Below are 21159 nucleotides of genomic sequence, written 5' to 3' on the forward strand. Positions count from 1 at the left end.
TGTTGCTGCCTTCTATGCTTTTCTCCAGGAATTCCTAGTCCCTTCTGTTTTATTTCCTAGTAATCAAGTCATACCTCAATATCCTCCATTAAGTCACGGACTTGGAGCAATTTATGATTAGAACTTAGTACCACACTTCCGACACTTCCAACAATGTTCTTGTCATCAAAATCCTTGAAGGGATTGAAAGCTAGTCCTGTTATCTAGAGACAAGAAAACTCCAGTTTCAGCCATTACCAAAATATTTATAAATAACACCCTGGTAAATAATAGGTAATCAAATACCATAAATTAAAGTAAATGTTGGGATTTCCCCCCTTGCTAATATCTCAAATGAAATACCTCTCATTATAAGACTAGAGGCCCAGTGCACGAAATGCATGCATTCCAGGGGGAGGGGGAGCGTTCAGCCTGGCTTGTGCCCTCTTGCAGTTTGGGAGCTCTTGGGGGATGCCCGACAGATGGCTTAGGCCCACTTCCCAAGCCGGCAGTTGAACATCCTTAGAACTGCTGCGGAGCCAGGAGAGGCTCCCACTACTGCTGCTGGGCTCGCCAGCCATGAGCCCAGCTTCTGGCTGAGCGGCACTCACCCTGTGAGAGCGCACTGACCACCAGGGGACAGCTCCTGAGTTGAGTGTCTGCCCCCTAGTGGTCAGTATGTGTCATAGTGACCGGTCATTCTGCCATTCGATCAATTTGCATATTAGCCTTTTATTATATAGGATCATATGAGAAAGAATTAGTTAAAGATGAGTCATTTACTGTGACCCTCAGAATTATTATTATTTTTACATCTTTATACCAGGAGGATTCATTTTACTAGGAAGTAAGTATTCTGTTCTTCAGGATAAGGCAGCAATCCTACTTCTGTTTGTTAGGTAATTGCTGGAAAAAAAAATACGATATACTGATATGACTAGATTGGTATACTGAATCAGTGATTATTCAGGTATTCCCAGCTTTGTACCAATAGTGAAGAGTTGAATCAATTCACATCATAACACAGAAACTTAGTTAAATCCAGAAGCTTGTTTAATGCTCCCCCCTCTATCCGGGATCATTTTCAGAGGCTTTCAATCCAGTGTAAAACAGAAGTTAACAGCACACAACCTTCTCTCGTTTGGTTTGTGAGCTTACATTTCATGGTGCATTCTTGTCACCTATATGCCTACAGCCACCAAATCTCACTTTTATTCTGGTCAGAATCAGCTTCACACTCACTTGAACATTAACTCCTGGGTGTTTATTCAAGAGCTCCTCCAGAGCCGCAGCTGATGGGAAGGCCAACCTCATGGGAGCTGGGTATCCAAGAGTGTAAGAGCTCAGAGGCAAAGTTGAGATGTTTTGGCTAATGAAACAGAAGTGAAGTAAGAATCGATCTATGTATGTTCTCTAAAGGTCAAAAACCTAACATGAAACTCCTCCCTCCGTCCTTTCTTCTTCCCTACCTTCTTCCCTCCTCCCTCCTTCCCATGTTACCTGCTCAACATCAGGGTAGCAAGGGAAGAGATCAAAGTCACCGAAGACTCAGGAAATGGATGCTTCTGTAGAAATGTTTCCTGGATCTCCCCAAGGGCCATCAAGGACTTTTCCAGAATATTTTCTACCTGCATTTAGAGGGAAATATCATGTGACTTGTGTAACCTCAGGGTGCTGTGTTAGTGAAATGATGATTTTGAGGGGGTTGGAAGGGAAACAGGGATATGACAATGATGTAATGGGAGGTGACATTCATTGGAGAGAACCCATAGGAAGTACCTGTAGTTTGGCTAAAGAGTCATTATCCTCTGTGTCACTAAGAGGGCCCCCAAAGAAATATGTACATGATATAAGCTGCCCTAGATCTGATTATGATAGTTTTTTTTTAATATTTAAAAAGAGCTTTATTATAATGAAATTCACACACACAGTTCACCCATTTTGAGTATACAATTCAAAGATTTTTTTTTTTGTAAACTCACAGGGTTGTGCAACTAGAACCATGATCTAATTTTAGAATAGTTTTCTCTCTCATAAAATAAACCCAGAACTCAGTAGCAGTCACTGTCCATTCTTCTGTCCCTATCTCCTCAATCCCTAGGTGACCACTCATCACAGTGTATAGATTTGCCTCTCCTGAACATTTCACATAAATGGAATCTTAATACATGGCCTTTTGAGATTGGCTTCTTCACTTGTCTTAATACTTTCAAGATTCACCCATGTGGTAGTATGTACCAGTACTTCATTCTTTTTTGTTGCCAAATAATATTCCATTTTATGGACATACCGCTTTTTATTTATCCATTCATCAGATCGTGGACATCTGGGTTGTTTCCACGTTTTTGCTATTTGGCCATTTGGATAATACTGCTATGGACATGATTGTACAAGTTTCATGTGGACACATGTGGATCCATCCCATGGAGTAGAATTACTAGCTCACATGGTAATTATATTTTTAACCCTTTGGGGGAACTGACACACTGCTTTGCAAAGTGCTGTATCATCCATCTAACAATCTAACACTGCACAAAGGTTCCATTTTCTCTGCCTCCTTGCCCACACTTGTTATTAGGTGTGAAGTGGCAGCTCACTGCGGTTTGATTTGCATTTCCCTAGTGACTAATAATGTAGGACATTTTCCCATGTGCACAGCAAATACAATTTACTGAGTGCTAACTGTGTGCCAAGCACGTCGCTACGGTCTTTTCACCGGATGACGGCAGTAGGCAGGCTGGGCTCACTGGGGTAGAGAGGAGGACCCAGAAAGGATCCACAAAGCAGGGTCTTCAGTGCTGCAGACTCAGCTGGGCGCTGTTGGAGTCCAGGGAGAGGCCGTGCGAGACCTGCACCTGCCAAGACTAAACATTTCCAAGGAGAGTTGGCCAGTGGCATGTACCACACCCACCTGCTCAATGTCATGCCCGGGTCTTGGCCCACTTGCTGCGTCAGCTTTCACTACACCATTGAGGGAGTGGACGGGGCAGAGAGTCGCAGGAATGTGGAAGCCCAGAGTGCTGCTGTTTTGAAATGGGCTCTTCAGTGGTTGGCCACTCAGGTAAATCAGGGAGTCGACAACATAGACCTGTGAGTTTTGAAAAGCAAACATACGTTCCTGAACTGTTCATTACTGTTTTACAACTGTGTTCTTCTGATAAGGAGTTCAATGTTCTTTACACATTTCAAATACATTTTCAGAAGAAGCAATGCTACACTGTGGCAGGGAAGGAAAATATATTATTACATATCACCTATGGGGAGGATCTGTATTTCAGGTTGCTCTAAGCAAATGACATAACTCCTTGTTGAGTGGTAAGAAGATCAAATATCTAATTAATACCACTGAGCTTGAAAGAGGAATGCAGAAGAGAAGAGTGCTGACTGAAGTATTGCACAGTCTGTGCTTTTGTATCTAGGGCCTTAAAAGCATTCAAGACAGACTTGACATGGAGATCAAGGAGAAGTCCTACATGAAACAGAAAACACCAACTCTCCTTTCTGCAGGCTGTCCTCATGGGACACAAGTCAAATGATCAGCTATTTACTGAACAGTCATGGCAAGTACTACTCCTTTTGTTTTGAAATGTTCTTTATTTTCAAAGTTACATTTATTAAAAACTGCAAAGTAAAAAATATCCTATCCTATATAATCCTATATAATAAAAGGGTAATATGCAAATCGACCAAACAGGGGAATGTGACAGGTTGCTATGACATACACTGACCACCAGGGGGCAGACAATCAATGTAGGAGCTGCCCCCTGGTGGTCAGTGCACTCCCACAGGCGGAGCTCTGCTCAGCCAGAAGCCGGGCCGGCGAGAGCAGCTGTGATGGCAGGAGCCTCTCCTGCCTCTGAGGCAGTGCTAAGGAGCAGCGAACAGTCAGGTAGTAATGAGTCAGGGCTTCTGGGCTGTGAGAGGGATGTCTGACTGCTGGCTTAGGCCCTAAGGCGGCAAGCGAACATTCCCTGAGGGGTCCTGGACTACAGGGGGCCAGGATGAGGAACCTCCCAGAGTGCACGAATTTTTGTGCACCGGGCCTCTACTATGAAAAATAAAATAACAGAAGTAAGTATAAAAAAAATAAATGAAGTTAATCCCTAGCTGGCTGGCTCGTTGGTTGGGGAGTTGTCCTATACACCAAAAGGTGATGGGTTCGATTTCCAGTCAGGGCACATACCTAATTTGTGGGTTCGATTCCCCAGTTGGGGCTTGTGCAGGGGGCAACCTATTGATGTGCTTCTCTCACATCAATATTTCTCTCTGTCTTTTCCTTTCTCTTTCACTCTCTCTAAAAGTCAATGGAAAAATATGCTTAGATGAGGATTTAAAAATAAATAAGTAAACAAGTAAGTAAAGTTAAAAATAAGACATGAACACAAAATATTTGCAACATGTATAACAAAAGGTTAATATCAATAATGAATAAGCTCTCTTACAAAGAGACATCCAATGGAGGATGTTCAACCTCCTTAGTAATCAATAAAAATGCTTCTTTTTTTTGCCTTTGAAATTGACAAAAATGAAAAGGTTGGGGGTGGATGGTGAGAAGGTAAAATAGTTCCTTTTAGGAGGCGAGGGTAATTTTTCATCTATTGAAACTGTAAAAGCCCATCAGCTGTGTTTCTAGCACTCTATCCCACAGAAATATTTGCAATATTCTGAAAGATGTAGGCATAGGATGTCCATGGATGGCTATTTGCAAGGGTAAAATATCCAAACAAACACTAAGAATAAGGAGTACACTGATGTATACCGACATGAAAAGATATCCTGACTTGGCACTAAGTACAACAATCAAGGGGCTGAAAAATTTGTCGACTTTAACCTCGTTTTTATTAAAACAAAACAAACCAACAACCTTTGTGGATGCATCAAAAAGGTTTGGAAGTGTATGCACAGCAAATCAAAATTAATCTAATAATAGTGATTACATCTAGAGAATGCTTTTTATTTTATATGCTTTTGTTCTAATTTTCTCAAATAAACCAATACAGATTGCATTTATGTACTCATTGCAATATTTGAAAATACAGAAAATGGAAAAAAGAAAATTAAAATCCTTACTAATCCGACCGCCTTAATTGATGTGTAGGGAGTAGAAAGAGGCATGAATAATTATGAGGAAGTCACATTGGCAAACGTGGTTGCAACAAAGGCAGACATCACGGGGGCACGGTTTTTGATGCCTGTTTCAAGGTTGCTCTCTGCTATGGCAAAGCACGGATCTGTCTTTGTCTCCTGTGATTTCTCCTGACACACATGTCAGAAAAGCAGTGATGTGATAAATGAGAATGTCACCACTGATCCAGTTTTTTAACAACCTTTCAGATTTTTTTTCATAAGAGAAAATTTATTTAGAAAGTCACAGAGGTGGAAGGAATGGGCTATAGAAGTAATGGGCTCAAGAAGCAAGTTACAGAAGCAAAAGAAGGGACCTTGAAGCTTGAGAGTCAAGGATTGAGAGGAAGGGGAAGGCTTGGGCATGCTCCATAGAGAGAGCTGCCTTAACGTATAGTTTTTAAATGTATTGATTTTAGAGAGAGAGGGGGGTGGAGAGAGAGAGAACGGTGACTTGTTATTTTCTTTATTTATATATTCATTTGCTTGTTTCTTGTATGTGCCCTAACAGGGGATCTGATGGGGGAATCAAACCCATAACCTTGGAGTATAGGGACAACACTCTAACCAAGTGAGCTACCCAGCGAGGGCATAATCCTCAGATTTAAAGGTACAATTACACTTGCTAATATTTCCATTGAGTCTCCACAAAGTATTTTATAATGCTACAGTCCATACAGGGTACAATTTCCAAATCATACATTTTCTGTTTTATTATACATTTTCTCCTTTTCTGTTTTTCACTTTCCCCTTTCTCACACCTTGTTCCCTCCCAGTCTCTGCTTACCTGCACTGACTCGGAGAATCCTGGGATAATGGCTGTCAGTTCCTGGAGCACCTCACAAGCTTTCTGAATCGCTTGGCTGAAGTTGCATGCCATTTCATCTGTGGCCTATTGGGAACAAAGGTTTTTGTCAAAATTGTTTGCATATAATCACTGTACTTTAGTAGTTTGAGACATGGCTTTAGTGAGAGTTGATCTTTGATGACATTAGAGTCTCTATGAATCACAGGCTTTCCATAACATTTGTTGCTTTCAGAAGCTTTCCTTCAAATAGAATTTTCACCTCTTCATACAGAAAATGGAGAACAGGTCAAACAGTGATTGCTCCAAGAACAAGTGAGTCTGAAAATAAGATTTGCAAGAGTTAGCTTAAGGCTTATGGCCATGATAAAAAGTGTGGGAAACCTGGAATTCAAAACAACAAAACTTTTCTATTCAGAAGTGTGTTTATCTCCTCAGGTTTCCCACGGTGATTCCCTCAACCCAAGAGTTCACGTTCACGAGGGAAGTCCTTGAAATACCGCATGCATGGCAGGAGCCGGGAGGCAGAAACCTGAGAAAACAAACAAGCCCAGAACACTAGACATGGCCCCAAAGCATAAGTGGCTACTTGTTTTGAACTGGAAGTCCAACCCTGAGACAACCTGCTTACACCAACTACATGGTTGGAATTCTATAGAGCCACTTACAGCTTAATTCAATCAAGTATTCAGTAAGTCCTTATTAAATGCCTACTGTGTACTCTTGGCTCAAGGACTGGAGTAGTTCGTCAGTTAAGACCCCGCCCTCACGGGCCATGCAATTGAATAGGCTTATTCCTGATTCACAGGGTTGTAGGGGGCTGGGTGTTACAGAGAGATCTCAGAACTGAGGCTCGCACAGTTTGGCTTTACGCTGCGGGACTGAGATGTGAATAAGAAGGAGTGAAGGTAAGGGACACAAGATGCCACCCGGCTGCACATCTGCCTGCTGGTCAGGCTGTTCTCAGCGTCATTCCAGCTGCAGCCTTATCTGACATTTCAGAGCAGAATGCGTAACCTGGGCTGAACCATGGCAGGTCTCACCACTTACTGAGCCTCTCTTTAATGTCTCTTCATCAAGCCTTAGAGTGGTTGCCTGAACTGACTCAGAAAAACTGGAAGTTTTGTACAGCTTTGGATAGATTTATTTCTAGGTACTTGCTATTATATCTTTTTTTTAAAAAAATCTAATCTTCTAACTGATAGTTGCTGTTATGCAATAATATAATTCATTTAGTATATACTGACCTGATGTTCAGTAACATCTCTAAATTCTCTTGATATTTCTAATAATTTGTCTGGAGACTCTTTGGATATTCTATCCTTCAAATTTTTCTCTGATTAAGGCAAGCAAACACTCTTTGTTTAAGCTGCTGTAGATCACTTTCCCCTAGGCAGAACACAATGCTGTCGGAGACAGCGGTGAACATCCAGTTCCCATTAGCACTGACAGCAGATCCAGAGAAAACAGGACTCCTTTCTAATAGGAAAATGTCAGATTGCATATAGGCAGGGCTTGTGTTTTAAAACCCCCAGAACAACAGGGAGAAGCAGGATGGCTTTCTTCAGTCAACACTGTTTTTCAAAAATATATATATATTTTATTTTATTTTTTACAGAGAGGAAGAGAGAGGGATAGAGAGTTAGAAACATCAATGAGAGAGAATCATCAACCAGTCGCCTCCTGCACACCCTCTACTGGGGATGTGCCCGCAACCAAGGTACAGGCCCTTGACCGGAATCGAACCTGGGACCCCCCAGTCCGCAGGCCGACGCTCTATCCACTGAGCCAAACCGGTTTCGGCATCAGTCAACACTGTTAAAGCAGCTTTGCCTTTCCCCCCATTTGTCTGAAAGGGGAACAAAGGTGAAAGGAGAGTTGAGAGGGTGAGTTGGAGGAGGTGCCGAGGGGTTTGCTGCTGCTCAGACAGTGGGGCAGGCCAACGTGGGTTCCTCCCCACCACGCTCTGGTATAGCAGCATTACGTAATAAGACCGTAAGTACTGAAATACTTGGAGTGTTTGCATGGACTTGCTTTGGTTTTGTTTTTAATCGGGATACATGTCTGTCTATCAGGCATTCCGGGGTATATTCTGCTCAGCCAGTATGGCTCAGTGGGTGAGCATCGACGTATGAACTAGGAGGTTCAGGGCTCGATTCCTGGTCAGGCACATGACTGGGTCTCGGGCTCGATCCCCAGTGGTGGATGTGCAAGAAGCAGCCGATCAATGACTCTCTTTTTCATCACTGATGTTTCTATCTCTCCCTTCCTCTCTGAAATCAATTATATATAATATATATTTAAAAGTGCTATTTCCATGTAATGAAAGTACCCAGCTGTGACTTCCATGTTCCTCACTTACCTGACGGGACGCGTTCTGAAGCGATGTGTGCAGATGAGTGGCGGAGACGCCTGGATGGGAGTCCTCTGTGGGGCTTGAAGCTGTTCCCACCACAGCCTTTCCAGCCTGTGTTCCAGACGCAGGCCTGGCGAGCCCCGCTGCCGCAGGGAGTGGCAGGCCGGTAGGCACCGGGGTGACTGACCGTCCCTGCTGTGTGACGGTGGGTAGGACAGAAGGAAACGGGCTGACAGAATGGCACAGGGTCTTGGACTAAAAGACAAAAATAGTTAAAAGGAAAGGGCTAAATCTGATTTTAACCAAATAATGAAAATTAAGGTGGTGTCTCCAAAATTGCTTTGGAACCCCCAGGGCCCTGAGATATTAATAAACACTTCTCTCAAAAAAGACTAGTTTGGAGGAGGTGGCGTATGATATTACCCTCTTTGAGGTGCACAATTTCCCGTGTGTATTTAGTGTCAATAAATTATAATGAGACAGCCACCAGGTGCTAACCATGGGGAAGTGAGGGGACGGCAATGAACAATGAGAGCCAAGTCCTTGCCCTCACTGAAGGTCCACGTTAGTGGTGGAGACAGAGACACACATTGCATCACGTGGTCACTAATGCATGGCAGATGCCAAAAAGGGCATTTTTGCTGAGAATGAGAGAGAAAAAACTGTCAGTGTTCTGGAGGAGGGTACTTAAGAAGTTCAAGAGCCCTGAGCCCACAGCCTGCTGTTTGTTTGCGGAAGAACAAAAAGGCCAGATGAGCAAAAATGGTAGGAGGGGAGCCCAAAAAACAACAAAAAAAATGATCCAGGGGTAGAGTGGGAATGAGGGAAGGGGGTTGGAGAGCATGTCCTGTGTCAGGAAATTGTGAAGAGTGTGATTTTACTTTGAATGAGATGGGAAGATATGGGTGGGGAGACGCTTTGAGGAGCAGTCGCTGGATCTGACTTCTGCTATGAAGGCTCCTCTGACGCATGTTGAGAAAGGACAGAAAGAGGCCCAGGACAGAAGCAGGGAGTTCAGTAGGAGAAAGATGCAAAGTACAGACGGGAGCTGATGGAGGCTGAGCCTGGGGTGACAGTGGTGAAGGAAGTGGTTAGGTTTGGGGCATATAAAAGACTCTATGCCCTAGCCGGTTTGATTCAGTGGATAGAGTGTTGGCCCGCAGACTGAAGGGTGGGTCAAGAACACATACTTTCTTTGCAGGCTTGCTACCTAGTAGGGGGAACTGTGTGTGTGTGTGTGCAGGAGGTAACCAATGAATGTGCCTCACATAGATGTCTCTCTCTCTCTCTCTCTCTCTCTCTCTCTTCCCCCTCCCTTCCACTTTCTCTGGAAATCAATGGAGAAAATATCCTCACAAAACAAAAAGGCCCTGAGAAGTCTTATAGTAAAAAACAAAACAAAACAAAAAGCACCTTTTTTTTCTTTCCATCTGGCAATATTTTAAGCAATATTGGCTGTTATTCTGCAGAACATCACTTCGCTTAAGAAATACTGACTTAAGGGATTTTTATTTCACCCCCCTTCCCTTTTATAGTGATAACAATACCTATTTCTTTTCTTTCTTTCTTTTTTAAAATGGATTAAATAAATGTAAATCTATATTTAGACAGCTACTGAGAGGTTTTTATGTAAGACACAAAGGCAAGAAAGCTAAGAAATTTCTTGAAGGTGAAATTTTGTAGAGTGTGCAGAGTTTCTACCTGTCACTCAAATTTCTTTCTTTTTCCTTTTTAAAATTAAAAAAATAATTATTGCATAGCATATATTTTTGTAAGATGCCACAAGTTCTTTTTGGAATGAAGCAGGGAATAAAGAAACAATCAACAAAAGAAAATAATAACAGCATGGAAGCCAATAGATAGACTTTAAAAATCTTCTTTCATAAATAATCCATTAAACCTCTTTCCTGCACTTACATACTTTCCTTTCCTTCTCAGAAAACTATAATTCAGAGCACTCTGTGAGACTGGCAGGATCCACCAGGACTGAAAGAGAACACAATTCCAAGACGTGTACTGTGAAGGTTAAGTACTTACAGGATTAGCAAGAGCAGGTTGGTGACATCTGTTTGAGAGATGAGTGGCTCCTGTCGAAAAAAGAAAGTAGGTTAGGCCTGGCCCATGTGGCTCAACCACTGAACCAGGAGGTCACGGTTCGATTCCTGATTCCTGGTCAGGGCACATGCCCAGGTTGTGGGCTCAATTCTCAGTAGGGGATGTACAGGAGGCAGCCAATCAATGATTCTCATTATTGATGTTTCTATCTGTCCCTCTACCTTAATCTCTTCATCTGGAGGATGGTTGTAAGAGTATCTGACAATGTGAAAATCAAAGCAATAGAGTAGAGTGGAGAAAAATGACACCTCAGATCGGGGCCATCAGCTTGCTGGGAACAGGGAACTCACCCTGCATGTCAGCTGTGGATGTGGAAAGGGGTTTGGATCACTAGATAAGCCAACAGGCTGCTGACCTAAGGGTGACCTAGTTTGTTGGTCTCCTGACAAACATGGTGTTTCCCTTCAAAGATGAGGGAAAAATCAAAACCAAAAGAGAGCCTCTGACTAGCATAGAACCTGGGAACTGAATCCAGGGGACTCAGAGAAAAGCATAACTCTGAAAATTATCAACAGCAAAAAAAAGCTATTTAACCAAATCCTTAAAAAGCTATGTAACATCCTTAAGAGAAACAGAAAGTCTTAAAGATAAGTCAACTGAAGCTAAAATGCACAAGAATGAGATAGATTAAGAGAAATAAATGAGCCCTGCCCAGCTGGTGTGGCTCAATGGTTGAGCGTCAACCTATGAACCAGGAGGTCATGTCGATTCCTGGTCAGGGCACATGTCCAGGTTGTGGGCTCAACCCCCAGGGTGTTGGGTTGAGTGTGGGGTGTTGGGTGTGGGGTGTCCAGGAGACAGCCAATCAATGAATTCTCTCATCATTGATGTTCCCATCTCTCTCTCCCTGTCCTTTCCTCTCTGAAATCAATAAGAATCATCGCTAGATCCACTTTACATTAGTCTCTTTTTTCACCCATTCTAATTATCAGAAGATCTCTATAACTCAACATAAATATTGACTGAGGTAATTTCAGGCTAATGCATCATCCCCAAATAGTATTTGTTTTTCAAAATTAAAAAATAATGAGAGAGAGCACCACAATTTGACTTTGCAAGGATTTCTAGAAGCTTTTCTTTAAAAAAAAATTTTTTTTTATTGATTTTAAAAAGGAAGGGAGAGGGAGAGATTAGAAGCATCAATAATGAGATAGAATCACTAATTGGTTGTCTCCTGCATGCCCCCTACTGGGGGTCGAGCCTGAAACCCAGGCATGTTCCCTGACCAGGAACTGAACCGTGACCTCCTGGTTCATAGGTCCACACTCAATCACTGAGCTACACGGGCTGGGCTAGACGCCTCTCTTTTTTGATGGAGAATTTGTAGAAAGAAACTGTCTTTCACTTGTGTATATGTAAAAAGAAGATGGGCAAAGGAATATCAATAAAATAAGAATTTATAAATGAAAGCAAAGATTGTAATACCGAGATCAGACAAGACAGAGTGTCATGAGTATTTACTGGGTACCTGTGATGATGACACATTTCAGCATGAATTTTCTTGTGCATCCTTTAAGGCAGTTATTGATGTCACTTCCCATTACCTGAGGCCATTTTGTTTCTTGGGATTGCGACTTCTCTTTTTGTCTTCTTGGGTCTCCGATGTGAATGAGAATTATTTCCATTTCTCTCGTAACTTGAATCTTGGTCTGAAAAGACATCTATTTGGAGTTAATTTATAGGATACAGCTCTAACTTTAAGTTAGAGCACATATGTGATAATCAAGAAAACACAAATTAAAGATGAGTATCCATTTTTTTAAAAAAGAGTGACAACATAGAACTTCTGGAACAGCTCTTTTGCTCTGGAGCACAGACATCACCTTATATGATCCAACTCCTCAAAATTAGGCCCACTGACTGGTCAACATGACACAGAGAATTAAGTTCATTTTAAGAAGTTATATTCTAAGCATAATATTCTCCTTTGTGATCCTTAATTCCTATTGATAGAGATAAAAGAGTTGAGAAGGTGGGCAATAATATTCTTTTAAAAAAATATATATTTTTATTGATTTCAGAGAGGAAGGGAGAGATCGAAACATCAATGATGAGAGAGAATCATCGACTGGCTGCCTCCTGCACGCCACCTATTGGGGACTGAGCCCACAACCTGGGCATGTGCCTCTGACTGGAATTGAACCTGGAATCTTTCAGTCCATAGGCAGACGCTCTATCCACTGAGCCAGACCAGTTAGGGCGGCAGTAATATTCTTGAACGTGCCTGTGTGCATTTGGTGTTTCTCATGCCATTGATCATGGCTAGACAAAATCATACAACTTCACTGACTGTGTCTCAGCTTAAATTCAGGGTCACGAACCCCAGGCAATGATACTGTATTCCCCTTGTCTAGACCCACTTCCACTCTCCTAGATAACCCTGTTCCACTTTGTCCTCTACTCAAATCTCCAACAGCTAGGAGTCTCCCTGATCCTCATTCTCACGTCAAGTGATAACTTGGCTTTCTGCCTCAAGGGGAAAAGGAAAACAATTAAGAGTCCTTTCCACAGACTCCCACCACCAAACCTGCCCACCTGCAGGCATCCGTCCCCACAGATACCGCCTTCTCTCTCGTTACTACCAACTTCCCCTGCCCTACACAAAGTGAGCCCCTCCAGTTGCACACTGTTTGGATCAAGAGCATTGTCCTGGCATACTTTATTTCCTGTCTTAAAAACCCCGCCAATTTTCATCCCCTCAGGAATTATGTATAGTTTCTGTTCATTCCTGCTCTTGAGCAAAATTCCCTTAAAATTATCTAAACTCGTACACCTACTTCCTCTCCTGCTCTTATTCCCGTCTTAGCCCCTGACAACTACTAATTTGTTCTCTGTTCCTATAATTTTGTCAATTCATTTCAAGAATATTAAATAAGTGAAATCATATAGTATGTAACATTTTGGGATTTGTTACATACTATATGATTTCACTTATTTAATATTCTTGAAATGAATTGACAAAATTATAGGAACAGAGAACAAATTAATAGTTGTCAGGGGCTAAGACGGGAATTAGCTTTTCTAATGGGATTGGCTTTTCTCATGCAGCATAATTCTCTGGTGATTAGTTCATGTGGTTGTATGTGTCAATAGTTTGTTTCTACTCTATTGCTGAATAGTATTCCATAGTATGGATGTACCCCAGTTGCTTAGCCAACAACCTGTTGAAGGGCACCCGGGCTGTTTCCAGTTTGGGGCTATTACAAATAAAACTGCTATAAGTGTTCCTGTGCTGGCTCTAGAGGCTTGATCAGATTCAAGTCCTATTAAAAAAAAAAATTACTTAGTCCGTGGTATCAAGTAGTCCATCAGTAGTCACAAAGTGTTTGTCTCTCTCTTTCTGATGTTAGCAGTCATTCATGACTACTTCCTAGATCCACCCCCCACCCCCCCACTAGGAGTTGTGGGAACTCATGTTTAATGTTTTATTACAAACTATTGAATTTATAAATATCAAAACATCATACACTGACTGCTGAAACAAGAGCAAAGTTAAGGCCGAGTCATTTAGAAGTAGTAGCAAATATGCAATTCGAGGACAATGATCAACTGATGGCTTTCCTAAAGCATGGAGAGTTTCAAAGGATGTGCAAGATTGACCTCATCCCAAATGGCAGAGTGCTACAGATATTTTCAGATGTCGCCAAGACAGAACTACATTTATGAGTGGTTGTCATGTTACCCTACTATGATAAGTTTGAGGTAATGTGGTTGTGCTATTATTTTCCTTTACCAATGGCATGGAAGTATTTTAAAGTTTTCACAACCAGTCTGACTGTCTTGGTACACTCAGCTGAATATCAACTCTATGACAGTACATACAACTTTTAACACAAACCACCACTTCTCATTCTGACACTGAAAAGAAAAATCTCTTAGGAATGAATAATTTTATATGTGAGCTTAAGTGCCTTTTTAAAAAAAATATATTTTATTGATTTTTTACAGAGAGGAAGGGAGAAGGATAGAGTTAGAAACATTGATGGGAGAGAAGCATCAATCAGCTGCCTCCTGCACATCCCCCACTGGGGATGTGCCCGCAACCAAGGTACATGCCCTTGACCAGAATCGAACCTGGGTTGCGGGCACATCCCCAGGGGGGGTGTGCAAGAGGCAGCTGATTGATGATTCTCTCTCATCGATATTTCTATCTCTCTATCCCTCTCTCTTCCTCTCTGTAAAATATCAATAAAATATATTTTAAAATATTTTTATTGATTTCAGAGAGAGGAAGGGAGAAGAAATAGATATGGATAGAAACATCAATGATGAGAGAGAATCATTGATCAGCTGCCCCCAGCATTCCCCCCACTGGGGATTGAGCCCACAACCCGGGCATGTGACCTTAACTGGAATCAAACCCGGGACCCCTCAGTCCGCAGGCTGACATTCTGTCCATTGAGCCAAACCAGCCAGAGCTTAAGGGCCTTTTTTTTTTTTTTTTTTTTTAAAGAAAGATCCTGTGTTCAACTATTTAGTGTGCAAAAGTCAATCTATAACCTCAGTAATACTATACAATAATACAAGGTATTAGACTTCTCTCTTGAATGTTAAGGAACAAATTTGCTAATACTTCTCTCACCCATTTGTTATTTTGCAAGAGGCATTTCTTAAATTCATAATAAAAAATGTATACACACTGTGACAACACTAGTTATTTCAAAACACCTCTATGCAATTACATGGTGCAAATACTTTAGTTCTAAAGGGAACTAGTAATATTGGATTTCCAAAGTGTTTTCACCTTTGACATGAATGTGAAGCTATCTAGAAGCAGAAAACAAACTTTGAACAAAAAATAGAAATTGCACAATAATATAATATTAACAGTAATAATGACAATATTATGCTAGGCGCTGTTCTAATACCTCACTTGCATTATCTTAATTATGATAACAGTCCTTTGGAGGAAACTGGCTGCACAGCGGTTAAGCTGCTTGCCCCAGTTGTCACAAGTGGAAAATCAGAAAAACAAGATCTGAGCTCAGGACTCTGACTTATGATCGTGACTCTTTAGCCCACGCTCTTAGCTTCAGTAACACGCTTCCTCTCATTGTGGGAATGTAGACTCAGAATTTGCAGAACTGGCTTAGATAAATTGAATAGAATTCTTTTTTTTTTTTTTGTCTAAGATTATCTTCTGCACAGCATTCTACACTCCATAGCAGTAATCTCTTGCAAGTACATAAATGATGATATCAGAAAAAGACATTTTCACTCCCAAATTAAGAGTAGCTGAGAATGTGTAAAAACTCAACTCTTGGAGAATGAAAGATGGGTACAATATCATCATCATTTAGGCGAAGTAGGAGTTGCTTTTCCAGTCCTGGAGATGATGAAAAACTATTCACAACTGTAAGAGGGCCAATACTAGGGATGCAGTTTGTGAGAATGAAACACATGATTAGTAGATTTGTGCGAAGGAGTTTATTTAGGCCACAACCATGGCCTCAGTAACACTAGCACATTATATTGCAAAACAGGACAAAAATCTCACAAAACGCTTGAAAAGGTAAGAAGGAGAGATTTGAAGCTAGAAATTCATTAAGCTAAAACACTGGTATTTGAGGAATACTGTAATGGATAAATATATTTTGTAATAAAGAAATACTGCAATGTATTCTGTTTAATGAAGTACCTATATGTGCTTTGTAAGCACATTCCCCAATGTTTTATTATTTATTTATTTATTTATTTATTTATTTATTTATTCATTCATTCATTCATTCATTCATTCTATTTTATTGATTTTTTACAGAGAGGAAGGGAGAGAGATAGCTAGAAATGTCGATGAGAGAGAAACATCGACCAGCTGCTTCTTGCACACCCCCTACTGGGGATGTGCCCGCAGCCAACGTACATGCCCCTGACCAGAATCGAACCTGGGATCTTTCAGTCCGCAGACCAACGCTTTACCACTGAGCCAAACCGGTTTCGGCCCTATATGAGCTTTGTATTTTCATGAGAATGTATTTGTGATTTTTTAAAAAAGTGACACAAGAAGGATGGAGACGGGCTGGGAGGGGTCAGTGGGGGAAAAGGGGGACAATATGCAATACTTTCAACAAAAAAGACTTAATTTTAAAAAAAGTGAAACAAAATTTTCACCTAGACAATCGGGGACATCATAAAATCTCTGAGAGTTCACTGAGCTAAGAATAAATGCTTTATGTAACCACCACCACCACGAGAAATACTACTTGATTGCAAAAACAAAAACCATCCAACCCCCCTCCACCAAACTGTACACATACCTTAATTCTGATCTACTTCTGATGAAACAAACCTCTGACTGATGAAAATCTCCTCACCTCCCATCTTCTCATTTTCCTTCACCACATTCTTTTTTTCCTCCTTTGCTTCCTATTCTACCCTCTAAAGCCCAAATACTGAATGGATTAAGGGGTTCACACGTGGAAAACGGGGCTTACCAAGAGTACGTTTTCTCTCACACTCTGCCCAAGTCCAGCCATGAAGGGAGCATCGAGGCACAGATCTTTTCTGCTACCGGAGTAGGTGAGCAAGTGCCTCCAAAGGAACAGTTTTTCACTCCAGCCAATATCATGAAAATCAAGACCCCATGTCCCTCCTGAGGTCTATCATCCAGGGACATGCTAACTAACGCTCTCACAAACTCTCTTTATTTAGAATCCTTTTCTAAAGTGAGGTCTTTGGCCCAGCTGGTGTGGCTCAGTGGTGGAGAAGCGACCGATGAGCAAGGAGGTCATGGTTCGATTCCCTGGTTGTGGGCTTGATCCCTAGTTGGGAGTGTGCAGGAAGCAACTGATCAGTGATCCTCTCTCATCACTGATGTTTCTCTCTCTCCCTTCCTCTCTGAAATCAATAAAAGTACATTTAAACAATAATAATAAAGTTAGGTCTTTGGCAGCAGGCAGCTTCATCACTTACCAGCCTGGCAAATGAAATAATGCCCCAGGGAGCACAAGTCTACTTTCGAAGAGATTCGATTGGACTTCCTGGATATGTAAGGGCAGCTGGTGTGTGTGGTGGCGTGGCGGGCTGTGACACCTGCAGAAGGAAGACCAGACCCAGATGAGCTTCATACTCAAAGGTCAAACATTTAAAAAACACTTTTACTGAATTTATTGGGATGATATTGGTTGATAAAAAGTCAAACATTTAAAAAAAATAAATATAGCCTTGGAGTTGGTGACTTGGTTGCTGGTTCAATTCAGTTCAGTCAGGGCACTCATCTAGGTTATGAGTTCAATCCCCTAGGGAGGCAACTGATCAATGTTTCTCTCATTTCTCTCTCTCTCTCTTTCTCTCTCTCTCTCTCTCTCTCTCTCTCTCTCTCTCTCTCTCTCCTCTTTCTAAAATCAGTAAAAGCATATCATCTGGTGAGGATTATAATATATCTATCTATCTATCTATCTATCTATCTCAAATTTACCTTTCAATAAATGAGGATTTAGTTTCCATCACCACATATATTATAGATTTTATATATATATATATATATATATATATATATATATATATATATATATATATATTCTATTGATTTTTTACAGAGAGGAAGGGAGAGGAAGAGAGAGTTAGAAACATTGATGAGAGAGAAACAATGATCAACTGCCTCTTGCACAACCCCGACTGGGGATGTGCCCTCAACCAAGATACATGCCCTTGACTGGAATCGAACCTGGGATTCTTCAGTCCGCAGGCCGATGCTCTATCCACTGAGCCAAGCCGGTTAGGGCTATAGATTATTTTTTCATATCATGTGTCCTTTGTCACCAAGCTAGGCATTAATTTATTTAGACTTTAATAAAGATACTTATGGCACAAAATGCCTTGGAGTTTTTTCTAAGACCACAAGATTATGGTACATAATTTTGAAAATATCTAAGAAAGACAACAGGTAAGCAATTTCTCTCCTAGTTTCTGCATGAGAAAACTTGGGAGCCAAGAATGACGAAGAGATATTTACCAGGAAAAAAAAGACCCTAAAAGGTTTCCCACTTCAGAATCTTGCACAGTATTTTCAGTGAAGTATTAGGTAAGTTAACCTTTGATAGGCTCTGAGAAAATCCCATCATCTTTGCTACACAGACAAATCAGAGGGTACAGCACAAAAGTAGAAATATTTCAGAGGAATGATGGTAATGAGTAAAATGACTGATTTTTCTGTATACAAAAGCAGAAAGATTTAAATTTTTTCTTCTTCCTGTTCATGAATAAAAGTAAGGTTTCCTTCCTAAACATCAAACCTCAGAGCCTTACTTGGGTTGTTGTTTTGTTGATTTTCCCCCAGCAGCATTACATTTTGCCCAATCCACCACTTCTTTCCTTCTTCCAGAAAGTCCCAGACGAGATCTTGAACCTCCTGGTTCCAAGTGTAAGCAAGGTGTCCACCTTGGACATGGCAGTAGTTTTCTGCTCCCTTAAAGCTGCAGGGAAACCTGTGAAGCTGAAAACAGGAACATTTACCAGGGTGCGTTGGGCTATTCAGCTGGCTTCCTAGAATGATGCCTGTTCTGATGTATAACCAAAGCCAGGCTCTTCTTTTGAATAACATTTTCTCTGTGAACTGTGAGCACAGAAAGTGTGGAGGCTCAGATGCTGCCTGGCCTTTTATATTCTTGATGAGTTTGTCTCATTCATTACTATTATTTTTTAGGAATTGGGAATAATTTATCAAGGAGAAAAAAGGTTTTTTTGTTTTGTTTTGTTTTAGGGACCAGGTGGAGTTCCTATAAGCTGACAACAAACATTGGTTAATAAAGCAATGGGCCATCTGTGTTTATATAACTGGATATGCCTCCAGCTTTAAAATAGATCTTTATTTGCTAAATCTAAGCTGTAAGGAACTAGAGAACAATGAATATCTAAGTCAGTGTTGTTAAAAATCGAGTAATGTATTATTTTGGTTTTCTAAAAAAGAAAGCTATGAATTTGAATTGTATTGTTTCTTAAATACATTCACTCTATCCCAAATCTCTTATTTAACTATACCCCAAATCTCTTCTATTATCATAAAAACCAAAGAATAAATATTTAATGAAGGAATGAATACAGATTAAATACAAACACAACTGAAAACGAGTGAAATTCAAATTTGCTGAACTAACTAGCCACTTGTTAAATACACATGGCTCTGGCCTAAAACCACATAGGTTCTTTTGAGTTGGTCACGCAGTAGAGAAGTATCAATTCTCTCATTGCTTTTCTTTAACTTGCTGAAAAACCTTTGTTCATACATGACATTTGGTCTCCACCTGTAGCACACATCTATCATTTATGTTCTTAGCCAGTTCTTTTTCTTGGTGCCAAAATGGAAGGTAAATACAGATAAATGTGGGCACTGAAATCACTTGGCAGGTTTCAGGGCTCAGTTGTTTATCCTATTGATACTTACAATTACTCTTTAAAACCAAAATGAATGTGGTACCAAAATTAAAAATTCTCTGAAGTGTAGACCCCAATACATCCCTGTTTAAAAAATACATTAACCATGTAAAAGATTATGTGAGCCGAAACCGGTATGGCTCAATGGATAGAGCATCAGCCTGCAGCCTGAAAGGTCCCAGGTTCGATTCTGGTCAAGGGCATGTAACTTGGTTGCGGACAAACCCCCAGTAGGGGGCGAGCAAGAGGCAGTTGATAGATGATTCTCTCTCATTGCTGTTTCTAACTCTATCCCTCTCTCTTCCTCTCTGTAAAAAATCAATTAAAATATATATAAAAGATTATGTGATATAGTTCCTACATTCAAGGCTACAGTCTAACTAGGGAAGGGAAGACATGATTGTATTTAATAAAAACATAAGTTAATAAAGAAAGTGTGCCCAGCACCGGTTTGGCTCAGTCGATAGAGCGTCAGCCTGCGGACTGAAAGGTCCCGGGGTTCAATTTCGGTCAAGGGCATGTACCTTGGTTGCGGGCACATCCCCAGTAGCGGGTGTGCAAGAGGCAGCTGGTCCATGACTCTCTCTCATCGATGTTTCTAATTCTCTATCCCTCTCTCTTCCTCTCTGTGAAAAATCAATAAAATATATTAAAAGAAAATAAAGAAAGTGTTACTAGAGAGGTACACTTCAATCTATGAAGGTTCAGCAGAGGAAATTATTTCCGGCGCTTGAACACATAAGAATGGTCATATTTAGACAGACGAAATGGACATCTGGGCAGAGGAGTAAATGTAAGTAAACGCATAGAAGCGAGAAAGTGGAAGGTATTTTACAGAGAAATAATTCTCTGGGTCCGTGTGGGTGTACCTGGGAGACAGTAGTGAGAACTGAAATTACGAGACTGAGATGATTTAAATGCCAGGAAGGTTTCTGAGCAGACAAGTCCGCCAAGTCCGTGCTGCCGTGAAAAGGGTTCGGGGCAGGATACTTCCAACATGGTCTTAAATTTTCCAGCATCCTCATGAACATACGTACGTATATGTTAATACAAACATACGTACGTTTTAGGCATTTTTAAGTGAAACCTTAAGTTGGTGGAATCTTCTTTGCAGTCTACACAGGTATTTTACCCAGTGACGCCATTCATTTCAACCCTTTTTCACAGTGCCTGACACATGCTTTACCTAGAGCACAAGCATGCCACTGAAATGACCAAGAAATTGGTGACCGTGTCGCTAAAAACCGAAGAATCAACATATAAGTAGCTTTTTCCCAGGTTGCAGAACCACGGACGAACTCAGCCAAGCTGTCAACCTCAGCGCGCAGGCACCTCCTCCACGCCCGGGGCGGACGCCGGAAGTCAGGAGGGCGAGCAGGCGGAAGAGGCGTGGCCTCCGCGACTGCGCACG

The 21159-nt window shown here is 41.1% G+C and overlaps 1 protein-coding gene across 1 annotated transcript in view; it reads right to left on the minus strand.

Annotated features, from left to right (window-relative positions):
- Positions 1–19861, minus strand: part of PKD1L3 (polycystin 1 like 3, transient receptor potential channel interacting) — a 63188-nt gene extending 43327 nt beyond the window's left edge. Inside the window, 10 exon segments of the mRNA XM_036441154.2 lie at positions 75–203; positions 1222–1348; positions 1480–1607; positions 2891–3067; positions 5891–5995; positions 8271–8519; positions 10302–10351; positions 11924–12040; positions 17289–17408; positions 18624–19861. Of these exon segments, the coding sequence (XP_036297047.1) occupies positions 75–203; positions 1222–1348; positions 1480–1607; positions 2891–3067; positions 5891–5995; positions 8271–8519; positions 10302–10351; positions 11924–12040; positions 17289–17408; positions 18624–18918 (1497 nt within the window). The 5' untranslated portion in view covers positions 18919–19861.
- Between the last annotated feature and the right edge of the window lie 1298 nt (positions 19862–21159).

This window comes from Pipistrellus kuhlii, unplaced genomic scaffold, assembly GCF_014108245.1.
Source record: "Pipistrellus kuhlii isolate mPipKuh1 unplaced genomic scaffold, mPipKuh1.p scaffold_m20_p_17, whole genome shotgun sequence".
Classification (NCBI taxonomy): domain Eukaryota; kingdom Metazoa; phylum Chordata; class Mammalia; order Chiroptera; family Vespertilionidae; genus Pipistrellus; species Pipistrellus kuhlii.